Consider the following 25379-nt stretch of genomic DNA (forward strand, 5'->3'; position numbering starts at 1 on the left):
CGCACTTCACCTCTTCACCAGCTCAGCCTCCGCAGCGGCTTAAGGTCACCTCCTTGTCCCGCTTGTTAGCAAGAAGCCAGGATTCGCCCTTTGATTTATTTAAGCACCGACAAAGATTCAAAAGTGTTGGAAGTGCAATTTTTCACCACCGACTAAAAATAGCCGAGTGAAATTCCAGAGCTGCCTTTCAGCGCTGCCGGCTGCGCTCGGCTTCCCAGGACAATGGCATTTGTAGCCTGCTAGCAACAACAGCGCAGGCCGGGCTCCAGCTCCCAAAATAACATGTTATAAAGGGCAAATTCTGTCTTTAATTACAGCTATACAAAAAGTAGTGTTTAAAAAGAGCATTATCGGAGTATCTGAGCACGCGGTGCCAACTCAAAACCAAACCGGGGAATGCAGGAAGAGGGGTATGGACTTACTATACATGAAATAAAAGTTCGGCGGGTATTACCGAGGGCGTAAGGCACACGCAGTTGAAGCGTTTAGAAGAGCTGAAGCCCTTTGGCACGAGACGAAAAAATGCATTCAGACAGCAAGCAGAAGCTGATCATCCGCTACAGCCGCTCACGCGAGCCTCCTCACAGCCGGCTGCGGCGGTGCATGCCCAGCGGCACGCCGCTTCCAAGCTCAGGTGTGAAACGGGGCGGGTGGAGCGGCGCAGGGACAGGACCCTCGGGGCGCGCTTTAAACCTCTCCGAGATGCACAGAAGCGGCTCCACGCGACATACGGGAAACGACACTTTATTTATTCTCTTGATTCCAGCTAACCAATATCAGATCCCTTGCGGGGAAATAACTATTTAACAGCCCACAGTACAGCAGGCACGCGGAAAGCCACCCCGCCTAGCTTTCAGATACAAACCTGCATCCTCTGATCGCTCGTGTCTGAAAGTGCACAAACTTGGCCCCACCGGACTCCCTTCCAAATTCCACGTTGCAGCAATCCAGCGTGCCGAAGGCGACTGTCAAGTCTCCCGGATGAGCGCTGCAAGGTGATGCTCGTGTTTACACGCCAGGCGGAACCCACCCGACGCTCTGCAATATTTGAGGTGAAAAAAAAGACAACTGTAAATCAGCGCTTTCAAATACGAGACAATCCGAGTGCTAACGCGGACCCCTGCGACCGGGACAAAAGCAAGCCTGCGACAGGAACCGCTTTCTAAGGGTTAAAGGGACCCGGCAACCTTTTTTTCAGCAGTTATAAGGAAGAAAATAGTTTCACCACATTTCTCTCCAGTGGCCTCATCTTTCTGGAACCGTGAAGTGCCCCTGGGAGGAGTTACAGGTGCGAGCACCTTTGCAGTCAGCCAGCTGGAGGGGACCAGATGCGCACAGAGAGGGGACCCCAGCACACGGCTCCCGTGGCTGCTCTGCGGACCAGAAGCGCTTGTGTTTTCTCACTGAAACGTGAAGGGGAAGAGACATGAGAGCCAGCCAAGCAGATTACTACGTGAGGAAACAGCAGCTTCCAAGCACGCCTGGCGTGGAGCATTTGTGACGCTGAACCAGACAGCTCTTGGGCATCCCTCCACAGCAGCCAGGCTTCGCCGCGCCGCATTTTCCCTTGGAATGCAAAACTGAAGCGCAGAAACCAGGTTCGCTGTTGCTGCCAGTAAAGGGTTAACTGAGAAATATTTCTGTTTTTTTTAAAAACAATATACATCCACGTGCCCGGTTACACCAACTGGTGAGACTGCATGGGTAGTTTTCTGCAAGCAATAGCTTCTCCCGTGACACGCGCTGACTGGTGGGATTGTTTGTTGGTTGTTTTTTTGTGTGTTTTCTGCTGATCTCAGCTCGATGCTCGTATCTGCACCACAAGCTGAATGGTGATCAGTTTTCTGTACCGAGGTTGCAGACAGCATGAGATGCACGCGGCAAAGTGGTTTAGTGCATCAGTTTTATTTCTGCTCGAGCAGAAACGTCGCATCTCCAAAACTTCCGCTACCCGGAGACCCGAGGACCACGAGCCACGCTCTCCCATCTGCTACAACTGCAGACCAAAGACAGCGTGAGGCAGCGAGCACAAAAACTGGTCTGCCTAAGCTCCCAGGAAGGCCTAGTGCTGTACGAGCAAACAGCTACAGGGCCCAGATCCTGCTCTGCTCTGGTACTGTGGCACGAGAGGGTGGATGCTCAGCTGCAGCCAGAGAACCACTGCTAGGCAAGACCAGCTGGCAGGCGATTTAAAGCATCCGTTAAAATTCCTGATATTCACGATGTCTGGGGAAGGAGGCAGGTCCTCTCTAGGGAAGTCACCGATACACCTAGCTTGGACGCAGGAGAAGCCAGAGGCGGCAGGCCCACGCACCAAGTACGCTTCTGACGGGATTTGTCCCACGCTAAGAGGCAGGGTAGAAAAGGCTTCTTAAAAAAAACCACCACACCCAGGTGCTCTGCGACTGGAACACGAAGGGCAGGTTTCTGCATCTGCAGGGCATTTTTCATCTGCCTCGGTTGTTCAGAAGACCACCTTAGGTAACGCTCACAGCACAACTTTCTTTGAACTTGGGTTGTTGGGGTTCCCCCCCCCCCCCCCCGAAGTTAGATTTCTGCTACAGCTTCAAAGAGCGACTCAGTATGATGAAGACACACGATGTTCAAGCCCAACTATGGAACGGCTGCCTCAAAACTCAAGTACTGACCTGAAGCTGGCACCGAGCTGAGAGTAAAGCAGGTGTTTCCTGGACTAAAGGAAATAAATCAGGAGTCCGTACTATATTCTTAAATATGGTTTAATACTCTTCTCCATTTCTGTACATCACAACACCAAGATATCACTGCTTGGGATCTCTCTGCAGAGGCTATATAGTATGCGAAGGCTAGGATTTTTCACCCCCGTTTAACGTGTTTGTATGTGTAAGTGTAATACATATCAGTATATATTGATATACACATCAATATATAATGCAATATATATCACTGAAGAGAACACATTGATTAAAGAAATACAAAAAATTTGGCATCATTTCCAAACTTAAATAGTAAAAATAAAAACTACAAAAAGGAGCTGCATACCCTAATGTATCATGTGAAACAACAAGCAGTATATTCAAAAATGTAAATTTACATCCAATTTTTCTGGTCTTGTCATGTCACATTAGACCCATTTACAATGGCAAAATCCAGAACATACCGCTGTGAAGACCGCAAATGTGCTCAAACCTGGGTTTGCGCAGATCTACGGCGGACCCAGTCACACCTTCCGTGAGAGATTCCAGCTTTGGTGTGAAAACGACAGCAAAGCCATCTGCCAGGTTATAAACCAGGGTTACAAATTGTTTTGCTCACAATGACAGTAATTTTGGACCTCAAAGAACAGCGTGGCAGAAATTTTAAGACAAGCTCCCCCTCCATTCAAGTGAAACAGGATTATCGGAAAAATAGGCAGGTATGCAACGTGGAACAGAAGCCGCTTTTGACCGATGCACCAGGAGTGACAGAGCCAGCGAAGAACAGAACGACCAGGCACCGCGATGTCAGAGCGCCCGTCGGAGAACCCAGAAACCCCCCAAAAGAAGCAAGACTTGTGCATTATCTCGTGCCAACGTTCACTTCACCCTCTGCCTGCAAGACCGCCCGAAAAACCCTTAGCCATTTCTAGTAGGTTGAGATGCATTCTACATAGCAGGCACGACAAAAAGCTTTCTTGAGTCTTGATGCAACCAGAAGTTTTAATTTAACCCATCGAGGGCGCATTAGAGTTCAGCATCGGATTTACAGGACGCTTGTGAGCCAACGCAACAGACTGCCTTAGTGCCGGGAGATGGATGTCCCCAGCGGGTTGTGCTAACGTTCAACGTATTAGTATCAAATGCTCCAAACGCACCAGTACTAAGGCTTCAGTCAAGGACTCCACTCACTAATTGTTCCTGGAAAATACCTGCTTCCATTAAGGAACTGCGAGTTCAAATTCACATAATCAAGGAAACCTTACGCAGTCCTAAAGCAAAAAGAAAAACTTACTGAGGAACAAAACATAGCAAAGTGTACCTTACTTCACTTAAATCGTATGTTTATTTTTGTCAAGACTGGGAAAAAAAAAAAAAAAAAAGAAATATCCTGAAGGCTGCACCGCTCAAATCCAAATTAAGCCCAAGACTTCAGCAGCATTTTCATTGCAATCAATGAAGTGCATTTCCTAGTTTGTAAGAGCAGTGCTTCTGCAAATAGATTCAAGCACGTTTGGCCGGTAAGCCTCCCCAAACCATCTGAATTTGCAAGCCACACATTATAAGCTAGCACTCTAGGTAAGTGCCTTCTCATTCATTTGAAGAGAATGAATGGCTCCAATTTCATTACGTTTCTTCTTCTGCAGTCTAAGCTGAGAATGCCATGTAAATGGGTCACGTTGCTGCAAAATGCAGCAATTTATTTCTCCAATCAAAGTAGAAAGAAACAAACCAGTAGGATCTTACTTCTATTAATTTTTGAAGGAAGAGGTTTACAGCAGTTAATGTATCATGAAGGTTAAAAAAATCATTTTCATAAAATACAAGAGCAACCAATTTCACCATTGAGTAAAAGTAAAAACTGGGATTCTTTTTAAATTAGTCCAAAGTGGCATACAGGAACTTAGTAGTTTGCTGCTGTACTGACACTATGACAAATCAAAGTGTAGGGTTTTGCTTTTTTAAATCCAATGCTTGTGGATCAAGTTCTGGAAATGTTCCAATTCTAAGGCAGGGATCTGTTGTGTTTTCCACCGTGAGTTTGCTCCTTGGGTTGGATGCTGGAGGGGCGAGGCACGTTTTGCCGGACCCAGGTCGACTACCTAGTAGTCATCAAGGTCAAAAAATTCATCGTCTCCTCCTTGGTATTCCATTCCCTGGAAGTCCACTCGGTACCGCAAGATACCTGGTAAAAACAACACGCTTTAGCTTCTTCAAAATTCAAAGAGCATTTTAAGCAGTTTACTGAGCCCTGTCTGCACGTCAAGAGTTTCTCGACTAAATTTTCAGAGGCTGACTTAGCACTTGTACTGCAAGGCAGGCTCAAACTGATGACTGACAGCAGACACGCGGCTAGAGTGAAAATGCCACATCCATGTTACAGCCTGATGTGATTTCTTGCCAACGGAAAGAAAAACATACCTGCCCAGCATAGACCAGCTTTCTTCTGGAAAAGCCGAGCCTATTCTAGGAGGTCTGTATCTCCAAAAAAGAAATATCCCAGTAACAGACCATTTGTCCTAGGGTAACTGCTCAGACAGAGGCCCATCAGTTAAATTCAGAAGGCAGCTGGCACTGAAGTAACGCTGCAGTAAAAGCAGTATTTAGGGGCTGTCTTCCCAGACTCTTCCCACCCCAAACGCCAACCTGGGTTTCTGGGGAGCCTTTGTCCCCGGAAACATTTACTTAGGTGAAGGGTATTCAAGGAGTATTTCCTTTCAAGTCTACAGGGACCGGAGCACGGCAGCAAAAGAGTATCCCACCATGCAAAGAGGTCGGATCTGGCAGGACGGGAAGGATTCCTGGAATTATAAATCCTGAAAACTTAGAAACCTGTTGCTCCTTATGTAGCCAAACAGTTCAAGCTTGTTTCCTTCTAATTGGTGTTCTTTGACCCCTAGAAATTCCTCTTTACACTCATCTCTACTTCACATCCATCAACCTAAACACAGGCAGTGGCAACAGTTGGCTTATCGGCAAATAAGCAACAGCTTCGTCCTGGAATCACTAGTCGGGGGAGAACAAGGTGCATGGCAGGTGTTTTTGCTCTACCCTGCTAACGATTTTTGTCAGACTGAAGCACATGAGCTATCTGCACCTCTGCCAGACCTAGCTGAGACTGGTCAGTGAGTTCAAGAGGAGGCCTGAAGGATCTCAGAAGCCTCATTTCTCCATGAAGTTGGGCTAAAAATACTTTTATTTTGGAAAGAAGCAGAAGACCGGGGAGCAAAGTACAGGAAAGTTCTGAGAGATGAGTAACAGATATCCAGCTGCTTCAGAAACTAGGCTGCTGTTTGTCATACACCACTTCTACACAGCAGGGCATGGCCTGCCACAAAACAACAACTGTGCGGAGACAGATTGAAGCAGTTCACGGCCCTTCTGAAATTCAGCAGCTGGAAAGAAGGACAGCCCACCCTCTGAGCACTCCGAAGGACAAAGGGATCTGCGGAACACAGTCTGAAAGTGACAGCCCATGCAGCACCATCTTGCTGAATATGGAATGAATTCACCTGGAGACCCCTGATGAACACGATAGTTTCTTAAACTGGTATAGTGACTAACAGAAGATTAATCTGTTTAGTTTTCCACTTGTGTTGGCACCAGATTATCAAATCAACCATTAAAAAAAACCCCACACATTTTTCTCTTGCAGTTTACCTCCAATTCCTCCAAATCCTTTCACAAATTGGGATCCTTCCTGTGATTTGTCTGTAACAATTTCCAATGTTGCTCCAAATTTTTTGTAGTTGTTTGCAAACCACTCCAGAAGGGGCATACTTTCTATCAGTTCATGTTCCTGGCCAGTCTATGTAGACATTTGAGGGGAAGAAAAAAAAAAAATTTATGGTCACTGCATGTTAGGTATTGAGAAAATTCATACCAAAAGTTGTCTTTGGCTTCAACATCACCACTGCCTTTTCAGTCCTAAGACAGAGACACCAGCCTTCATGCTCCGCAGGCTGGAGCGGCCCGACACACTTGCCAGGGTGCAGGTGGGAGGCCTTCCTGAGACATCTGTATCAGACAAGTGCTGGCACGAGCGGAAGGCTCCTGGTGCTAAGAAATTAAGTATTGACAGGCCTTGTTTTGGGCCTCCATACTACAGAAGTTAGTGTAGAAGCGGGAGGGAAAATGCCTTGTTTATTCTCCTGCTCAACTGTCACCTCATCCTACGCTCTGTTTTCACTGTGTCTTTAGATTTGCTTTATACGCGTAAACAGTCCATCGCCACTCATCTAACCAGGCACTGTTTACTCTAGGAAATACTGATCTAGGCAAACACAGAGGCAAAAAGCGGTTTCATAAGTAGAAGGTCAAGTGATTATTGGCATAGAAACACTACATCATTGCAGATAACACTGTAAACCTTCCGTGCACAGGAGGAGTTAGCAATTACCCCACCAGGAGGAAAAGCAGCTGGAAACGGCTACTCTGGCAGTCCTAATATGAGACAGAGATGACCACCCTTTTTGCAAGGGACAGACTTTTTTGCCCAGCTTACTCTGCAAATACAGCCCCGTCAGGGTTTTTTTTTTTGACCTGTACAGGCAAGAAACTCACAGGCAGTGAATGACAGATCCACATTTCAAATGTATCTAGAAGCAAACACTCCCTTGCACTTAAGTCCACGTCATAGTTTCTAGCCTCACAATTGTTTTGTACTGACCAAATCAGTGCACAATGTGCAGGGAGTAATGGTTTGGGACCTTAGCCTGCATGTTGCATGGTGGCTACCCAACTCTTCTAGCAGATGGTTTGATGGTGGTCAAAGACCCCGTACTGCCTGTCACTTCAACTCATCTACACAACCTTGGAATTGGCAGCAGGAAGGACTGGAGAAAAGCAAGTCTAGAATCCGGGGGCTACACTGAAGGTGACCAGGAAGAGCCACAGGCTACCGCCTTGAAGTCTCATCTGAGTGCCAGAAATGTCATCGTGCTCACATGCTTGTGACAAACTGGTCTCAGATATTCAGAATGCTGCACCGGTACAGTGACAATAAATCTACAAAAGCCCCAAAGCTGAAATACCTCTTTATCTGTGAAGTGGGATTTATCCTTCTCTTGCTCTGGTGTCAAATACAGGATCTTCTCCTCTGAGAAGGGAGAGGGAAAAAAAAAAATATTAGGTTGGATAAGATCACCAGATGCGGGTTAAAGACAGCAAGAGACTGACAACAGCCAGCAACTACAACACAGAGGGTTTGGTCATTGACACTGCCTTTCTTTCTAGCTGACGCTCTATGGGAAACCAAACAGGGCGCGCCAGTAGAGAATAACTGTAGTGCCAAAACCAGAAAAGGCAGAGGTCCTGCTGTAGGCATACGGTTTGCCTACAGTAAGAATTGTGTTTCTGGCCATAAGGGTCATAGAATCATAGAATCATTGAGGTTGGAAAAGACCTCTAAGATCATCGAGTCCAACCGTCGACCCAACACCACCATGTCCACTAAACCATGTCCCTAAGTGCCTCATCTACTCGTCTTTTAAATACCTCCAGGGATGGGGACTCCACCACTTCCCTGGGCAGCCTGTTCCAATGTTTCACCACTCTTTCAGTAAAGACATTTTCCTCACGTCCAATCTAAACCTCCCCTGGCGCAACTTGAGGCTGTTTCCTCTCGTCCTATCGCTTGTTACTTGGGAGAAGAGACCGACCCCCACCTCGCTACAACCTCCTTTCAGGTAGTTGTAGAGAGCGATGAGGTCTCCCCTCAGCCTCCTTTTCTCCAGGCTAAAGTCAGTCTCCCCTCTGTAATGCACTGGTATCACATTTATACTTACACAACCGAAAGGCAGGTTTCAGGCTAGCTCCGTGACAAGCTGCCGCCCCAGCACTGCAATTCTTTCTCCACAGTGGAAGCCTGCTAGTTTCAGACTTTTCTCCCAGAGCAGCTGGGAAGCTGCAAGTTAGTGACCTGCCTACACAACATCCCCTTGATCAAGTCCTTAAAGATCTACTTAGGGAGTTCCTCCCGCGTAATCTATCCAAGTAAGACTGCTTAGGTGTTAAACCCTCATGGGCCTTTCAGTCTCACAGAAGCGCTACCTACCCTCCGTGCCTTGGCAGTGCAGAACGTATCTCATTATATCCAGATTTTCATAGACTATCAGTATCTCTACTGCTCCCATTTCCAAAGCTTTTAGTGTATCTTCAACGCCAAAACAGTACTTCCCCGTGTCCTGACTGATTTCGTCGAAGTATCGTCCTGCAGCCAGGATACAAAGAAAGAGATTGTCGTGAACACCGATCATGCCACATGGATTTTTAACAAGCCCGATTTGAATGCAAGAAGAAACTGGAAAAGGAGACTGCAATGCTGCTGAAGGAAGCAAGGGATACGATAACATGTCAAAGCATGCAATTTAGAACATTCATCGGCAGAAAGTCAGCTCCATCAAACACTGCCCCGTCAGGAATCTCACTCCATTGAAAGGCTTACCTTCACCATGAAACAATCAGTTGGACTAACCCACCAGCAGGCACTATTTAACTTCACTCTTTTCAGCGTAAGGTAGCTGCTGTTACTATTGCCCTCTTGTGCTTTCAAATTAGCAACGTGTGTCTGCTGACAGTCAAACAAGGGATCATTTCTACTGCCATCTTAAAACAAAATAAATCTTAACTCTCATCTTGATGAAGATGCAAACAATCTGAGGAGATATTTTTTCCCCTCCCACCCAAATGTCACCAGAAGGCCTGAAACTAAGGCGATCTCTGATGAAAAGATAAGTAGAGAAGATCGTTGGAAGTTTGGTGGGGAAAAAACCCCACTCCTTAAAGTCTCGCTAAGTCCTGCAGCATTTGAGAAGGTGTCCAGGTAACAGAAAGAATCACTACAAGTCATGCTCTGCTCAACTCAGAAAGCATTGCAGGGCTGAGGCAGCACACAAAGGCATTACCAGGACGTCTTAAGCAAGATCAGCACATTTGATCAAGCGTATCTGGCTCAGGAGAAGGCTGAGCACGTAGTCACATACCTATTAGTTTCTTCTCTTGAATGAATTTCACATTGGAGAGGACCTCAGTTGACAACTCAATTGCTTGATTGAATCCATTTTCTCCTCCATATGAAATGTCAACTAGTTTGAGCACTTTGGATTGCAACCGCTAAACAAGAAAAAGAGGAGACATGAAAAAGAGTCATTACACAGCACTGCCATAAGACTACTTCATAATGCCACAAGAATAAGTACCTGGCAAGAGTCACAGCATTAATCTATTTTGCTTCACTTGCAAGCAGAGGTTCTGAGTCAGAGGGACCTCTGAATGCTTAATATTGAAGCACAATTTTCAGGCAACAGGGCCACAGGGATTAGGTTTAGCGGAGTTTAATTCCAATAAAGCTTCTATTTCAGATTTGGGAACACGAAGAACATGAACACCGGTTCCAAACCGGGGAGGACAGATTTCTTTCTAGCACTGTTACTAAGAAAAGGAGATCTTACCTCCTTGCAGGAGGTATTAGGAAAGTGAGACCTCTCTAGGATACATCAGATTTTTAGTTTCGATCAAATCACTTAAGACACCAAAGTTACATTCCTCCTGAGATGCATCTTACACCAGAGCTACTACTAATATCACCGTGTTACTACTGACAGCTTAAACAGTTGGGCTTTGCTCAGAAGAGGCCACTCACCTGATCAAACATGTCAGATTGACTTAATTCAGTTTTGAAGTCAGCTGATCCAGCTAAAACGAGACCAGCCACGTTCACCTTGTCGCCAGAAATGAACAGTTGCACAGCCGTCTCTGCTACCTTCCTTACATAGTTGTGTCGTTTTTCCATTCTCAAACGAGCAAAACGCAAGGCAGACTGACCTCCTCTACCTTTACGAAAGAACAGATGTGAGGTAGCAATTTGGAAGTCATTTAATTTCAGGAAGGTTATTAGTACATGGTCCCTACTGGGCCCTGAATAACTGAAGCCAAGGGCAGGCGCAGGCTTCAGAATTAGTGTGCCACAAGCAGAGCCAGGGGCACTCATTGAAACAGCAAGTGAATAAAGAGCATTCATTCACAGCAAGAGAATTTTCTCCATGTATCCCACAGAGAAAAATATGTTGAGGTTTTTTTTTTCTTTTTATATGGACTCGCAACTCTCTAGAAATTTTGAACATCTGTGCACATTTTCTATGTCCTGTACCTTCATTAAAAGCGATTTCCTTTGTTACACTGCCTCGCATACCTTTCTTGCTGACGCAGTGCATCCCAGCAGTCTCTGCTGCAGAAACTTACTGGGGGAGACGTTTCTATTTCATTTTGTCCCATCCTAATCTACAGAGAAGGACGGTAAACCAGGAGTAGCTAACAGACAATTTGCTGAATTCATCAGCGGCTCACTACAATACAGCATCGTATAGCGGAACTAGGATTTTGCTTGCTCCATTAGGCTTCTGTGCTTCTTGCAAGGAACAGCTTCTTGCTTTTCACTGTGGTTGGCATGCAACACCATCAGATGCAAACTTTAAAGGCACTACCAAGTGGTATTACTACTTGTGCGAGTAATATTTAGCTAAGACTGTCCCAAAACCAAGTAAAAGGTCAAACGCAGCAAGAAATAAAAAGCGCCACTTTAAGAAGATCAACTGCATATTACAGTGATTCATTAATTTTGACAGAAGGCTCAGACTAGAGGCTTTGCTGTCAGATTTCAGGGGAGCAAAGAATTGAGTAGAGCTAGACACCTAGAACAGCCAAGTTCCCTGCTTCTACCCTCACATCCCACCCCGCGATATTCTGCTGCAAACAGTCTAGAGAGACTAGTGCATTACCATGCTTCTTTGGAAGATCCACAGTGAATTTGTGCAGGACTTCTCTTGTGTTTCCTTGAAGGGTTCCAAAGAGTGCACCGCTACCATCTATTACAATAAAGCCAAACTTGCTGTCGTCGGAAAGCAGCGCTGTAAGAGCCTGGAACAGAAAACGACGTTGTCAGCAGTAAGCACCAGTTTATTAAGGACCCTGGTTCAGAAGGACTACCAGAAACAATACACCTCAATAAATTTTAGTTCCGTAGGTGGTCATTGCTATTTTTTACAAATAAACTAGAGGAAGAGCAGCAGATTCAGGAGTTGGGACTATCCCAGGTTACTATCTCACACAATGCTGCCAAGAGCAGAAAGAAAACTAATGTTTAAGCTTGATAACTATTTTCACAGCATTACCAGTTCATCACATGACATCACAGGCAGGGGTAATAGCAAAACCCTAAAGACTGGCTCTGGAAAGCGTTACATGAAACGGATCACACCTCTGTGAGGCTGTAGCACCTCTCCGGTTGGCAAAATTGGAAGAGTAATTTTCCTAGCATTTCAGCCAGGAAAGCAGAACTTGCTTAGTTCACTGATCAGGCTATTTGTCGGTTCAGTTTTATACTACAAAGCACCGAGACAGACTCTCAACTTGCCAGCTACCACAAATACTGGTTTGCTGCACCTGCTGACTTCAAAAAGTCCCAAAGGTAAAATGATGAAATCTACAGTGGTTATGACAAATTCCGTCTTACCAAGCAGAATTAAGTAACAGCAGCAGTAATTTTCCTGTGCATAACTGGCTGTAGAGAAGACAGCCATAATATTTGCTGGAAAATGAAGTTATCCTTCAATTTTCTTCCCTTTAAAGAAGGCAGCAAAATTCATCCTGTAAGGTCATTTAAGTTGACTAGCAACGAAAGCACTGCTTAGTATCAAGGCTTTTGAGTTACTTTTGTCCAATTTCCTGCCCAGCCCTGGTTCTGGTGGTGGGGGACATCCACAGCTACCTGAACTCCACACTCCTTTGAGAGAATCTGCCAGCTACTGTTCCCTCAAGGGCAGCCCGAGCAGGTAGGCACATTCAGCACACACACGCGCTTCTGTTCGCTTACACGTGCCCAATAAACGTAAGAGCAAGAATCCTCTTTCTGGCTGGCAAAAACACATCAGCGGGATGGAGAACTTGTCGAATTCCAGATTGCTTTAAGTCACCAGTTTAATACTGAAAGAGCGATGGTTTTGGTTTACTGCACAGGACCTTTAGCTGCCTGCATGCCTGCCAGCTTGATTATCGGGCTGAATGGAAAGAATAAAAACCATCAGCCACCTTTATCCAAAATCCACACAACCAAGTCTACAGCTTTCAAGCTTAAAAGAAACAGACACTAAGGTTTAATGGAATCTACTGGCCAAAATAAATATTCTGTATTAATTCCTCAGCGGTGGGATGAATGAGAGGAGGAAGTGGCATATTACATTGCAATCTATTTAACTGCGACAGAGCCAAGCAAATCGTGTGACTGGAATGAATGCTCCAGCCAAGGTATCAAAATAAGTCATTGTAAATCCTACCCTTCAGACACACATCAGGGTTCATATCCCTCTTGGGAAGTTACTTCGGTTTCACACAGGCAATAAAATATCTAGAGGAAATCTTATCAGATACTCTTGCCAGGCAGCAGATGACTACAGCTCTGATGTTCTTGATTCCCTCTTATTTTAATAAAGTATCCAATGATCAGCGATTCCCCCAGTTTCCCCTTCATTAGTTCTATGTCAGCAATTCCACTGTTTGACCTATCAAGCACAAAAAAGGGACTATTGCTTTTATTCTGTTCCTTCAGCCTGGGCTGAGTTTCCTCTTTGCAGCTTCAGCCTAAAGGCGAGATCACATCTTTTTTGTGCTCCTTGACATGTCCACTCTTTCATAGGAAATCTGTTGATGTACTGAGCCAGATGCCCTATCTGTTGAGTTCTAGTTGCATGTTGAGGGGAACCACTGGGTTAAAAGCGCAGCTCTACAACCAAATGAGATAGACAGATCAGGACTTCAGTGCTAACATCGTCTTGTTGCTCAAGATAACATACAGTAGCCTTTTACAGCTAGATTTGATTCTGCTGTGCAGACAATACCAAGTAAAATAATCACATACTCAAAAGACACAGGAGAGCAAACAGCCCGTGGAGAAAGGTGCCGTTAGTAATCACATCAGCAGTAGTAGCAATTACCACAAATTCCTCTCAAGTTATTGCCACTCTCTTGCTGAGCAACGCTACACACCAGCAAGTGTATTTACAGCTGCCTCCTGGGAACAGCCCACTGGGCAGCAGCCAAGACCAAATTAATCCCTTTCCTCACAGGGCAGAAGGCAACCCACCACTGTCCACCCACTGCCAACAACTGCAGGGACCAACATCTCCCTCGGCTTTGCACCTCTGGCTCTCTCCCGAATTCTCTTCTTTACCTCTTGCTTTCAGTTGCCTATGGACGTGTGGGCTCAGCAGAACTCAAGAGCTGTACCCATGCACAGTTTTGTTATTCCTGGTAGGTCAAAGATGTATTGGGATTTCATCCTTGGTGGGGAGACAGAGTAATAGGGATGTACCTCACCCATGCAACAAGCATACCTTGCCTTCCTGTACTCCTCCTACCCTTTGAAACCCAATCATGGATCAGATCTCCAAAAACCCAAGCAAGCAGAACTACACCACTGAAGGGCCTGTCGAGCCCACGTCATACAGGTTTGATGACAGGCAATTAAGTCTCAGTCCACACATTTATCGTGGTGAACGCCATGGACGTGAAAGGCAGTCAGCCATCTACTACAAATATTGAGACCTCTGCAACTGCCAACAGAGCCAAAACAGACTTAGACACAATAAACTGACTTCATGCAGTCAAGACTAGTGTAATCCACATTACTTTAAATATGCCTCAAACCATTCATGTAACTAAGAGAAGTAGATGTTGGATAAAAATAATCCCACTTTACCCCAGATAGATTAGGCACATGCCAGTTCTCCATCAAGGGTCTCAGTTAACACATCTGATATCAAGACTGGCAACACTAATATTATCTTGGCATTACTTTAAGGCCTGGCTTGGAATAAGATCTATGGGCCTCTAAGGTTAAGGAAAAAAACCTGCCTCCAGTTACAGAGAAAAGCTTATGTCTGTGTGTTACACAAACTCAGCAGTTACTAGCTGGGCCATAAAGTCAGCTGTAGTAGGAGCTGGACAATATCTCAACTGCTTTCAGCAAATATCACACATTTCTGAATATTAGCCAGTCACAAGTCATCCAGTGCCTTCACCAGCAGGATGTCTTAATTAAAGCCTGCTGTTCTACAGACTGTGGACTCAAGCACACCAAGGATTGTTCCAGTGAGTCTAACAAAGCAGTCTGACTTTGACTACTGCAAGACCAGCAGGCAATAGGAGACTTCTTACCTCTGTGTGGAATTTGTTGTCACACAAATACAACGACGTATTGATTGGTTTGAAAGGTTCAAAGTCAATGTTGACTTTCTTCTCTTTTCCTTCTTCTGTCACAATTGTTCCACAGTAAACAACCAGACCATTTGGAGGTACTATAAAGGACACAATGCAATTTTAGATCACTAAGAAATACTGCAAGCTGTACCCATCAAAAACTAACTACTAGGCCTTGAGACTTAAGGCAGAGTTGAAATTGAAGTTCCCAAGTTTTTTACTTTCCATTTCCCCCACCTCATTCCCTCCCAGATCTCTACAATGGAAAACAAACTCATTTAGCACACCTATACTGAACAGCTTAAAGCAGGAAGCTGAAGGTAACGCTGATGGAAAGACTTGCAACAAAGCTGCAAGAACATGTACCTGTGTCAAACCCATGAGCTTGCAAGCTCATAGAATCCAGAAAAAGGCTGAACATCCCCGTGAAGCTTTCCTAGTTCTTATACAGCGATTTATAGACTGACCATCTCAATGAAGGCCACTTGCCAGTGCAAAGACAGTAGCGACGAATTCTTTTTCCAGTACTCATTTTAGGTGGCCTGGGTCTATTTCCTCCCAAAATGACGGTAGCTGCATAGTGGCATGCATAAGGCATACATAAGTTTCTGCTTGATGGAAAACCACCAGTTTAATGCAAATGAATTCTTGTGGAACAGCTCTTAATGCTGGCCAAGTTTAGAAGAGCCAGCACTGCTAAGGACAGAATCATGAGCCTGCTTACCAAAGACAAGGGCCATCCTACTTATTCTAGTCCCCAAGGTCTACCCTTGAAGTAGTCACCCATGGGCAACACACCTGGAAGATCCGTGCCAAACAGCAGCACAGGCCAACAGATTTGATTAGCAGAAAACTGCATAATGCAGGAACATAAGGCTGCTTCCAAGCAAGGGAAGTTTGCCAGCATCCATACAAGCTAGAAGTTACCTTTGTTATAGAGTTTCAGTCTTTGCTGTACAGATGTAATGGCTCCCAGTACTGAAAGGCGATTCACTCGAGACTTAATGTTGGAGGCAGTGCCAAACTCATCCGCTAACATTTTTGCCACTCGTGAAATCTGGTCTTTGGGGGGAATGATCAACGATATCATGCTGGTACCATTGCTGAGAAAGGAAAAAAGAGGGGTTGTGAGCAGCCACCAGCCAAAGCAATAAGTGTATTCATACCATATTCCATGCACACAGCTGTCTCTCCTCCCTCCCCCCACCAAGGATACTTCACTTCACTGTTATCGGTGTAACTCCCCTTCTGCTGGGCAATAATGGGAAAGAAAAGAAGAGAAAACAGGCTCTTCAGAGGATTTGACTCCATAACCAAGTGTTCAGGTTAGCCAGTACCAAGCAAGTCCTCCAAAAGCTGCTTGTTTAACCTGGGACACTACTCTGGGACACTACTCTGGAAAACGGAACGTATGTGCAGGCTAAGGGCTGCAAGCTAAAGGCATGTAAGCAGTCCCCAGCAGAGATTATTTAAAACAATGCAGCCACATACTTAAGGACATTTTTAAGCCCATTCCATTTGTTCTCAGACAGCTGGAGCACTAGCCAGCCCAAGTGCTGTTTTAACACTTTGTTTTCCTCAGATTAAGAGAGAAAACTGAACTGGAAGGATACTTTTGTAGCAGTTAGTCTTTTCTACTTTCCCACTAGCACTTTGCTTTATAGAGAAGCTCACCAACTCTGGCAGCTGCTTTAAATAAAGCATGCTTAAGTACATGACTGCTAGCTCAGAAGCGCCAACCCCAGGCACGGAGTCAGGAGATAAGACCCCACAAATCACAGAACTGGCTTAAATTAAATGAAAAAAACTAAGTTTGATATTCATTTTTTCCTACGGCTTTGGGGTGGATCCTGCAGAGGTCTTAATCCCCAAAGCATGGGGATGGTTCAAATCCATCCAAAGCCAAAACGAAAATCAGGGAAGTTCCTGTCCGCCTTCCAGCGGGTACCTCCCATTTGCCATTGAAGTATCCCAGATGTCTGAAGTGCTGCTTCTGCATTGTCTCAAATTTAACCCAGACCTCATACTTCACATTAGAGTAATGCCATAAAAATCAAATGCCTCATCATGTCCTCCAGCCCTCTCAAGGGCAAACCAACTAAGCTCTGTGAAAAAAACCTCTACTCAGGATTCTGAGTCAGAGCACCAAGAAGTGCTTTTCAGCCATTAAAAAAAAAAAAAAAAAGGGTTTTGCTCTTTTACATTTCTTACAGTAGGACAAGACTAACGCAGTACCTGCCTGCTGCTGTTTCAGATTGTCATGCATTAGCATCCTGCCTCAAGTGTTTGGGCTACAGAGACAGCAGGGAAGTGCTTTAAAAAGCATCACTTCATTAGCCTCTTTACAAAAGTTGTACAGCCCTCTTCCAAAGATCTTCAATTCGGGCCAAGTTGAAACGGATGCTGGTAGGTCAAATAAGTCCCTGACCTTAAAGACAACTAATTGGTTTTAATATCCAAGATCCCCATACACACTAATCAAGAAAGTCGCAAAGAGACACTTGCACACATTATTCCCAGAAGGAGCTTTGAGCCATGCTGACAGCTATCAGACTTCCAGGTCACACCAGCCAAGAATACTCCATATACCACTCAATTAAAGCAGTTAGCTACCCCGGTGAATGGCACAAGCCTTAGGGGAGATATAATGGCCCATCATTCCCAGCAGGCTCCTTTGAGCAAGAGGCTGATCAGAATGAAAGCAACTCTTCCCGACTTTTCTGAAAGTAGCACTCTTGAGGCAAGCTCACGCAGTTCATTTCTCCCTCTGAAAGAAGAGATTCTTAGACTTCCCAGAGATTAGAAAGCTCTGCACATCACGCCTAACTTCCTGCACCAGCTAAGGGCATCCCGACGTGGCAGATGGGAGGTGGGACCATTATACCCCCTGGGCACTCCACGGCTCTCCTGCTAGGAAGAGATTTCCTGCAATTTTTCCTGTATTGAGGACAGAGGGGAAAGAGCAGACAGCGAGCTAGGGGAGCAGGTGGGAATAGCAAGCAGGAAGACCGGGTGTGCCCTCCCAAGACCCATTCTTCAGCCAAAAAGCACCTGTAAAGCTACCTTCAGTTTTCAAATGCAAGCCACCCCTCAAATCCCAGCCCCGGCCTCGTGTTACGTGCTACTGCCCCAGGAAAAACTAGCATTAGCAGAGCTGCTGGCCAGAGCGCAGCTCTGCGTACTGGGAGCCGGCTGGATTGTACCAAACTCACACCTTGAAGGGGCCAGCATAACTGGTGATTATTGATATTACACACAGTGTCTTATCTATAAGGCAGAGTCACGTGTGTCAGTCAAATCACTGTTCCTTAGGAACACCCTGCCCAAAGCATCCTACCCGAGGTAATACAGCGGACCTCACAAGCCCTCATGATTTATTACTGCAAACAAATAAATGAAAAGGGTCTCTTAGATGATGCATTCTCCCTCATTTAAGTCCCAAACTAGCTTAACACAGCACAGTACTGTGCTTGGTCCAACCCTTCAGCAAATTCCAGCCTGGATTTATATCCAAAAGCACCTTCCGTTACCAACATCGAGTGCATTTCTTGGGTTTGACGTGCTTTCGCCACTATTTACTCAGCCAAAGCTATTTCAGGCAGTAACCGACTCTTGCAGAATCCAGCAAAATAGCAGGCGCGCAGCTTGCCACGGGAGCAGCGGCAGCCGGAGCACCTCACGGATCCCCAGGCTGCTGGAGCCTGGAGCACAAGGAGTCAGCCGGCTTGTCACCCCATGTCCCCGGGCACCCAGCACCCCAAGGGGGGCAGCCCCTGCCAGCATGCTGCTGCTGCCGCCTGCTGGGTACAGCTAATCCACCCAACCAAGCAGTTCATTAGGCAGCCAGCTAATTGAAAGTAACAGCACCCCCCATTACTTACAGCACCCTCTCCCTTAAACAAGCACACAGTCAGGATCTGATCACTAAATTAGATCATGTCCCAGAGAGGTTGAGACCAGCAAGACACCAGCTGCAGCAGATCTGCACACAAGCGACCGGGATGGCTGCAGAACTCCCTCACACACCACTAAGTCCTTGTTATCCTACCACAGAACAGGGGTTTTCCCCTCTCAAAGCAAGCTTGTACCTGTACATGACCTTACTGCATGATGGCAAGGTCTAAAAAAAAAAAAAAACCAAACTGTGGTTGCATCTGCTAAATTCACCACAATGACAAAACGTAGCAAAGAGTTTTTAAGAAAGCTGCTGTTCAAAAACACTTAGTAAAAAAATAGGTTATTCTGCATAGTAATACAATTTCCAGGTTTCCTATCGGTCTTTGCAGCCGCTGCGCCTGAACAAGATGACAGGTATTTCTGCAAAATCCCATGCCTCCTCCGCAGCTGCTAGATGAGCTGCGCACCAGGTTCTAGAGCTACATTTACTCTGGGAACGAGGTAGGGGAAATCATGCTGACTACGACTTCCCGAAAGGGGCCTTTCCAAACAGCAGGCCTCTAAAACCAACAGGCTCTGCTGTGCATGAAGCACACGGGACATTTGCTGCCTGGCAGGCCACTGCACACCACGAATCCCCTAGCGAGCACACTGCCAGACAGAACTTCATTACAGAATTGTTACAGTGAACAATTAAGTAATCAATCTAGATTAAGGGCAGTGCTCACACTGGCAGCTCGGGATCGAACGTGCAATGAGCTGGTTCTTCCCTGTATCATCCCCAGCGCTCCTGCAGGAAGGATGGACCCGAAGCACTTCAGATTATATTCTGCTCAGCAGGATCCCGATTTCAAATGCGGCATTGCTAAGAGGTGTCCGTCCCCCCCCCCCCCCCGGTTTTAGTGCACCCAAGGCAAATTATACTAGATCAGCTGGAAGCTAATGCTTTCAGACTGAACTGAGCCAGGAAGTTTTAAGCAGCTAGAGACAGTTGCTGTCCCTATTCTGGGCTAAGGAGTGCCTGCACAGCAGCCAAACAGCTGCCATTGTAATGCAAGCATGTGCATCAAGACCAGAAATGCTCCACGATGTTTGGTTTGTAAGAAACCGGCATCCCGGACCACAGGACAGCACATGTGCCGCTGCACAAGGGACTGGAGAGGAGAAAACAATTAAAAGCATTAAGGGCACCTGTCCACACACTACAAAGAAACAAGGCGGGAATTAAGTGCCAACCTCTGGAAAGGTAGAAACACTTCACTGTCTGGGTACTATGGTTACTACTCACGCTGTGCCACTAATTGGCAACTAGCTCAGATTTAGCGTGGCCTGGAAGGTACCGTCATTAGGTACCTCTAGGATAGAAGATGATGATCAGGGCTCCAACTTTGCTCCTAAACCACTGCAGGTGGGCTCTGACCTTGCTCCTACAACCTGCCAGAGAACTGTTTGGGGGGAAGGGGGAAGTAAAAACAAGCACGTTTCGCTCTCTCGAGACAGCACGTTCTTTAGAAAAATTGAGGTTTGTGGATAGGACAGCCTGCTCTATTATTAAAACTGCAATGTTACTACAGTTTGAATTTCAGACAACTGTACCATAAAACAAACAGTTTTCCCAGCCACAGAGAGGCCTAAGAGCAAATGTTAACAAGTTATCACAGCGAGTGGCAGTGTGTGCGGTGCTGAATCATCACTAACCTAGCCCCAAAAAGCTGAAGGGAAAAGTTTTGCCAATGTTCCTGCAAGCAGGCACTACGGCATCCGAGCAGCTCGTTTTCCCTGCACTGCCTAAGAGGTATCATCCGACAGCATCTCACCGTGCCTTACGACAGCTGTGGTATTGCAGACCAAGAAGAGAACTGTTGGGTTCTTTCCAGAAGCAAGAGCAGGGATTTCACAGAAGACACTTACACCAGCTGGATTGCTGTGCCGAGTCCCAAGCCACGTTTGGCACCAGGAGCGGTGCCCAGTGTGTACGCGTTTTATGGTTCAGCATGAGGAAGCCACCACAACAGAAGGCAAGTGCACAAAGCGAGCAGTGTATCACATTTGAAATGAGCTGCCAAGTATACCCCATGGATGGTTTTCATTACAGCTGGCAGCTGAGCCTCCTGTTCTGGGTGGCCATCTTCATCTACAGGGATTCGGTTTCTACTCTTTTGCCCATCAGAAGGAACAGCTGAGCAGATCCTTAGACTTTCAGCTGAAACTAGAAACTGGTCTAGTGGTTTTCTAAAAGACTCCTACCATCTTACACAGCATTATGTTAGTAAAATGGCTACCTGCATGGCCGCATACCACACAAAAACCAAACCAGCAAGCACCGACTGTAGCTACCCTCGACTTGGCAGACAAGAGCAATCCCAACCAGAAGTCTGAGGAGGAACAGTCACTCAACCTGTCTCCTGGAATCTGGGATATACACTGGCAAGGGAGAGCATTAATTTAACAGACGTGCTATATAAATAGCAGTTACTGGCCTATCCTGTGGTATCAGAGGAGACTTGACAAACAGCAGCTGAGCTGTAGTTGTTCCACAGTGAAACATTTTACACTAATAGCACACAGTGTAATGTGGAGATACAGAGGCAAGGAAGGTCGGGCATTCTCCGACTCAAAATGAGCTTATTTTTACAGGGCACTAGCTTCATGAGTGTTCCCCAGGAACCAAGGGCAGCACGAGGCCTATATGCAACTGCCAGAGACTGGCAGGAGCGTGGAGCAAACAGCTTTCAGATAATCTGATCTTAACCACGCACCACAGCTAGGAAGCTTTCTATGAAGTAACTGTTGCCACACACTGCCTCAAGCGATGTTACCTTCCCAATGGTCTCCATCCAAGAGGACTGCGGATTACTGGGCAGGCATCACAGGTACTGAGGAGCCCAAGCTGTCCGGACAGCCAAGACTACTGACGTTATACGATGGCTAGACCAGTTCCATCACTGACACATCCACAGCCAGCTGCAAGACTGATGCAGTTTATGTAATCCAAGGCACAACTTCACCAGGCACATACCACAGGTCCAAGAGAAGAGCACTACTTCTGAAAAAATACCCACGCAGCGCTGCAGGTGCATGATACTTCAGTGAAGGACTCAGTTGAGAGCACAGTCCACACAAGCAGTGATGTAAGTAAAGAATATTTGAGGTTTTTCGGATCCTGTATCTGAGCAGAGATGTTGAATGAAGTGCTATAAAAAGGAAGCATCCTTTGGTATAGGCAGGTACAAAATTGCTGGTTTGGGTTCTCTTAGAAAACATAGGCCATTAGACACTCCCTGTCCATAAGACCTGTATGCAACAGCGTTGACCTTGCCGTGGGGAAGTTCTACACATATGCTCTTACAACTTACGAATTATGGCTGTGAAGTACATAAACGGGTCATAGCTGTGCCCTTTAAAGACTTAATGTCTTTCAATAAGACAAAGCCTTCATCAAATAGGAAGTGGCTCAAGTCTGCTTCAGATGCCAAATCTAGAGAGAGGACAGCAGATGCAAAAGCTACATAACCTTTCCTGGAAATCCTGTCAGCCTGCTAGGAAAGAGCAGAGACAATCTTAAGAGTCTAGGATCCCTTCAGTGCTTCAGAGGCAACGTCATGTGGAAGCTCACCCAAAGACTGCATTGCCTGTGAGAACATCAGTTGAATGCTTTGCAACAAACACAGCCAACATGCCCCAATCTAATTGCTGCTCGAGAAGCAACAGCTTTTTGTGATGTCTCCATCGGAAACAGATGAAATCCCACTCCCTGTTCAGATGATGGGCTCAAAGCACAGCTCGAGCATGAGACAAGTGCTGCACAGATACCTAGACAGAGCACACAACACCGGTTAGCTGACAACGGGGCCTACCATTAGCTCCTTTGAAGTTTAATGTAAAGTTGAGCTGAAAACTGTGCTGTTGGCAGTGCTTCTCACAGCATCATTTCAGCAAGAACCTCACAACCCCCACCTCAGAGGCATTCTGCATTTCACCACAACATACACCAGAACCCTGGATCATCTACTAAAAGGCGACATCAATATGAGTTGTTCCTCAAAGCTTTCCAGGTCATCCAAAGAAGGGTGTGAAGATACAGAAGAGACCAGTTCCCATGCAAAAGTAAGGCAGAGGTAACCTCTCTGGATCTAGTGCCACCTCATAAGCACAGAAAAAGCACAAGATGGGGGTAGGGTCGATATGAGAGGAGGATCGCAGAGCCAGGAGACCCAAGTCATTCTTTCCTCAAGATTACTTTTCAGCATGAGCATTAATTGGAGAAAGCGAGCCCCCCTCCCCTGAGTTGAAGAAACACTCCAGATAGCTAATTCCCCTGTCAGTCTTTCAATGCCACCTCTATCCTGGACGAAGGAAAATCACTTAGGTGCACAGCATGAGGCCATGCAGCTATTGCCACCACGGCTCACACAATGCCACACTCTCAAGCTGCAGAGTTCTGTCCCAGAGCCCTAGACAGGAATCTCCTATCGCATCTGCCAGCATTACAGGAAGATGATATACAAAAAGCACTCCGTGTAACCAGAAACAGCTTGAACACAGACATTAACACTGCCCTGAAAAGTTATTCTGCCCCCTTACCCTAACCCACTGACCTCCTCAAAGAGGAAAAGCCCCCAGATGCCAAGCAAGCTTACCAAGTGCAAGCTAGAGAGTGAAGCACCGAGCCAGAACCCACCCTGGAAAAGAGAAGCGAGCCCACTCTCCTCAGTGCACCCCCTGCTTTGGCAGCAAGGGAAAGCTTCCCACAGGGAGGCAGCAGATGGCTGCTTCAGCAAAGGAGCAGAGGCAAGACTGGCTAGTGTCTCACCAAGGGTCAGGCAAGGTAGTGCTTTCCCCCCCCCCTTCAGCAGTCACTGGCCTGCTGCCAGGATCTGCCTCCTGAGCTCGGCACGCATCGCTCCCCAGGGACAGAAAGGAGGTGAAAAAAGAATCAGGCCACAGACCTCTATTTCTCCACATAGCAGAGCATTTGGCCAGGTATCACGCGTCCGAAGGCTGCACAGGTAGCAGGTAACAGCGAGCCCTTGTCCATTGGTCCACCATGCACTACCTGCACAGAGGTCAATATAAGCAGCTCCATGCTCCAAGCTTCCTCCTGTCCCCAACTGGAGCCACTGCCGACCCTGCGGCTGCTGCTCAGGCAACCGCCAGCGCCCAGATCCCGAATCGGTTCTGCAGCTCCAGGAGCAGATCCTGACTTCATCCCATATTGCCAAAGAGCACTGAATCAGCATGAGTGGATACAGCACACCCCACAGGAAAGGTGAATCAATGTCACTCTGAAATCCTTGGATCAAAGGCAACACATCACAAAACATAATTGCATAGGCATGTTTTGAATAGGCCTTATTGGCTGCATCTGACCTCATGCAGAAAGCCCGGATGCCCAATTACTGGTAAGTGGAACAGACATTTCTGCACTTCAGACATTTGTGACTCACTGGGAGGCTCAGTTTTGCCACAGCTCCCCTGCTCTCCCTCCTCCCTCTCCAATTATTAATGCCCCAAGTTTAAAAGACTTGTTGCATTATGCTAATGGGCCAGTTGGGTACAAGATGTACACAGAGGGGCTGAAGCAACAAATCCAGATTTGCTTGTTAAGATGTTAATGCCTCAGAGCTACATGGGAATAGGGAGCTAACAGGGGGAAAAAAGAAATCCAGTTGCCACAAAGCCAAAAAAGTCTGTCCTCTTGATGTGCTCATTCCCATCTTCTACCACGTCATTTGTCTTCAGCAGTCAGGGGCTCATTCATTAGCTCTAAGTGAATGATGATCTGTGTATGAATCACACTGTTCACTAATGATTCACGCAGTTGTAAAAGAGGGTATCAGGCTGCCGAACTACTAAAGGCTATAAAACACTTACAAGAGTTCTTGTCTGACACGTAACCATTCTCCCAGATCAGGTCATTTTCTGCCACTTGCTAGCATGTACCCTCAAAACAGCACTTCCTAATTGTTGCTATAACTCAAAAGGAACAGGTAGAGCAGGCAGATGAGAAAGCCCAGGAAATGTTTTACAACAATTAAGACACAGGCAACCAGCAGGATGTCAACAACCCTTTGGACAGTCTCCCTGGCTCCGGCTACCTTCTCACCTGGCACAGGGAGAGGGCAGCTTCCTCAGACCACCCACGCTTGACACCACCGAAACACAAGCTCTTAAGAGACACTGGCTTTAGTCCTGAGAAGTCTGATCAGCCCCGCTCACATGAAATCTATATTGAGCTTCTAACCCCAGCACTATGGAGACCGGCAGCCTGAAGAGACCCGAACAGTCAAAGCAGGGAAACAGCGTGTAAGCAGCTGCAGTACATCCTACGTGACTACCTGCCACAGAGCCCTAGGTATCACTTCTGTCTTGGACTATTTCTATTCTGGCCTCTCTGCAAACGTCTCCTCCTTCTCCCCACACTACCAGAAGCAAAATGCAGTATTAATATTATAGCCTTTACCTCTGTAACAGAAACGTGACTTCCTTTAGAAACTATCCTTAAGACAAGCAGGCTGAGAAAGCACAACTTCAAGGAAGGAATTTGACGTAGGT

At 46.3% G+C, this 25379-nt stretch overlaps 1 protein-coding gene across 3 annotated transcripts in view; it reads right to left on the bottom strand.

The window, feature by feature from the left end:
* Window positions 1–2720: 2720 nt before the first annotated feature.
* The window catches only part of ETF1 (eukaryotic translation termination factor 1), a 28652-nt gene continuing 5993 nt past the window's right edge, over window positions 2721–25379 (bottom strand). For 2 of the 3 annotated variants that reach the window (XM_076349782.1, XM_076349784.1), the window contains exons 2-10: window positions 15855–16030; window positions 14886–15025; window positions 11453–11591; window positions 10318–10508; window positions 9659–9788; window positions 8731–8886; window positions 7709–7773; window positions 6336–6483; window positions 2721–4860 (exon numbers count right to left, since the gene is read on the bottom strand). In XM_076349782.1, the coding sequence (XP_076205897.1) occupies window positions 4778–4860; window positions 6336–6483; window positions 7709–7773; window positions 8731–8886; window positions 9659–9788; window positions 10318–10508; window positions 11453–11591; window positions 14886–15025; window positions 15855–16030 (1228 nt within the window). In that variant the 3' untranslated portion in view covers window positions 2721–4777. Of the gene's footprint in view, window positions 4861–6335; window positions 6484–7708; window positions 7774–8730; window positions 8887–9658; window positions 9789–10317; window positions 10509–11452; window positions 11592–14885; window positions 15026–15854; window positions 16031–23773; window positions 23851–25379 lie in introns of those variants that run through there. The other variant, XM_076349783.1, reaches the window with a different exon arrangement.

Source organism: Aptenodytes patagonicus, chromosome 12 (assembly GCF_965638725.1).
Source record: "Aptenodytes patagonicus chromosome 12, bAptPat1.pri.cur, whole genome shotgun sequence".
NCBI classification, from domain to species: Eukaryota; Metazoa; Chordata; class Aves; order Sphenisciformes; family Spheniscidae; genus Aptenodytes; species Aptenodytes patagonicus.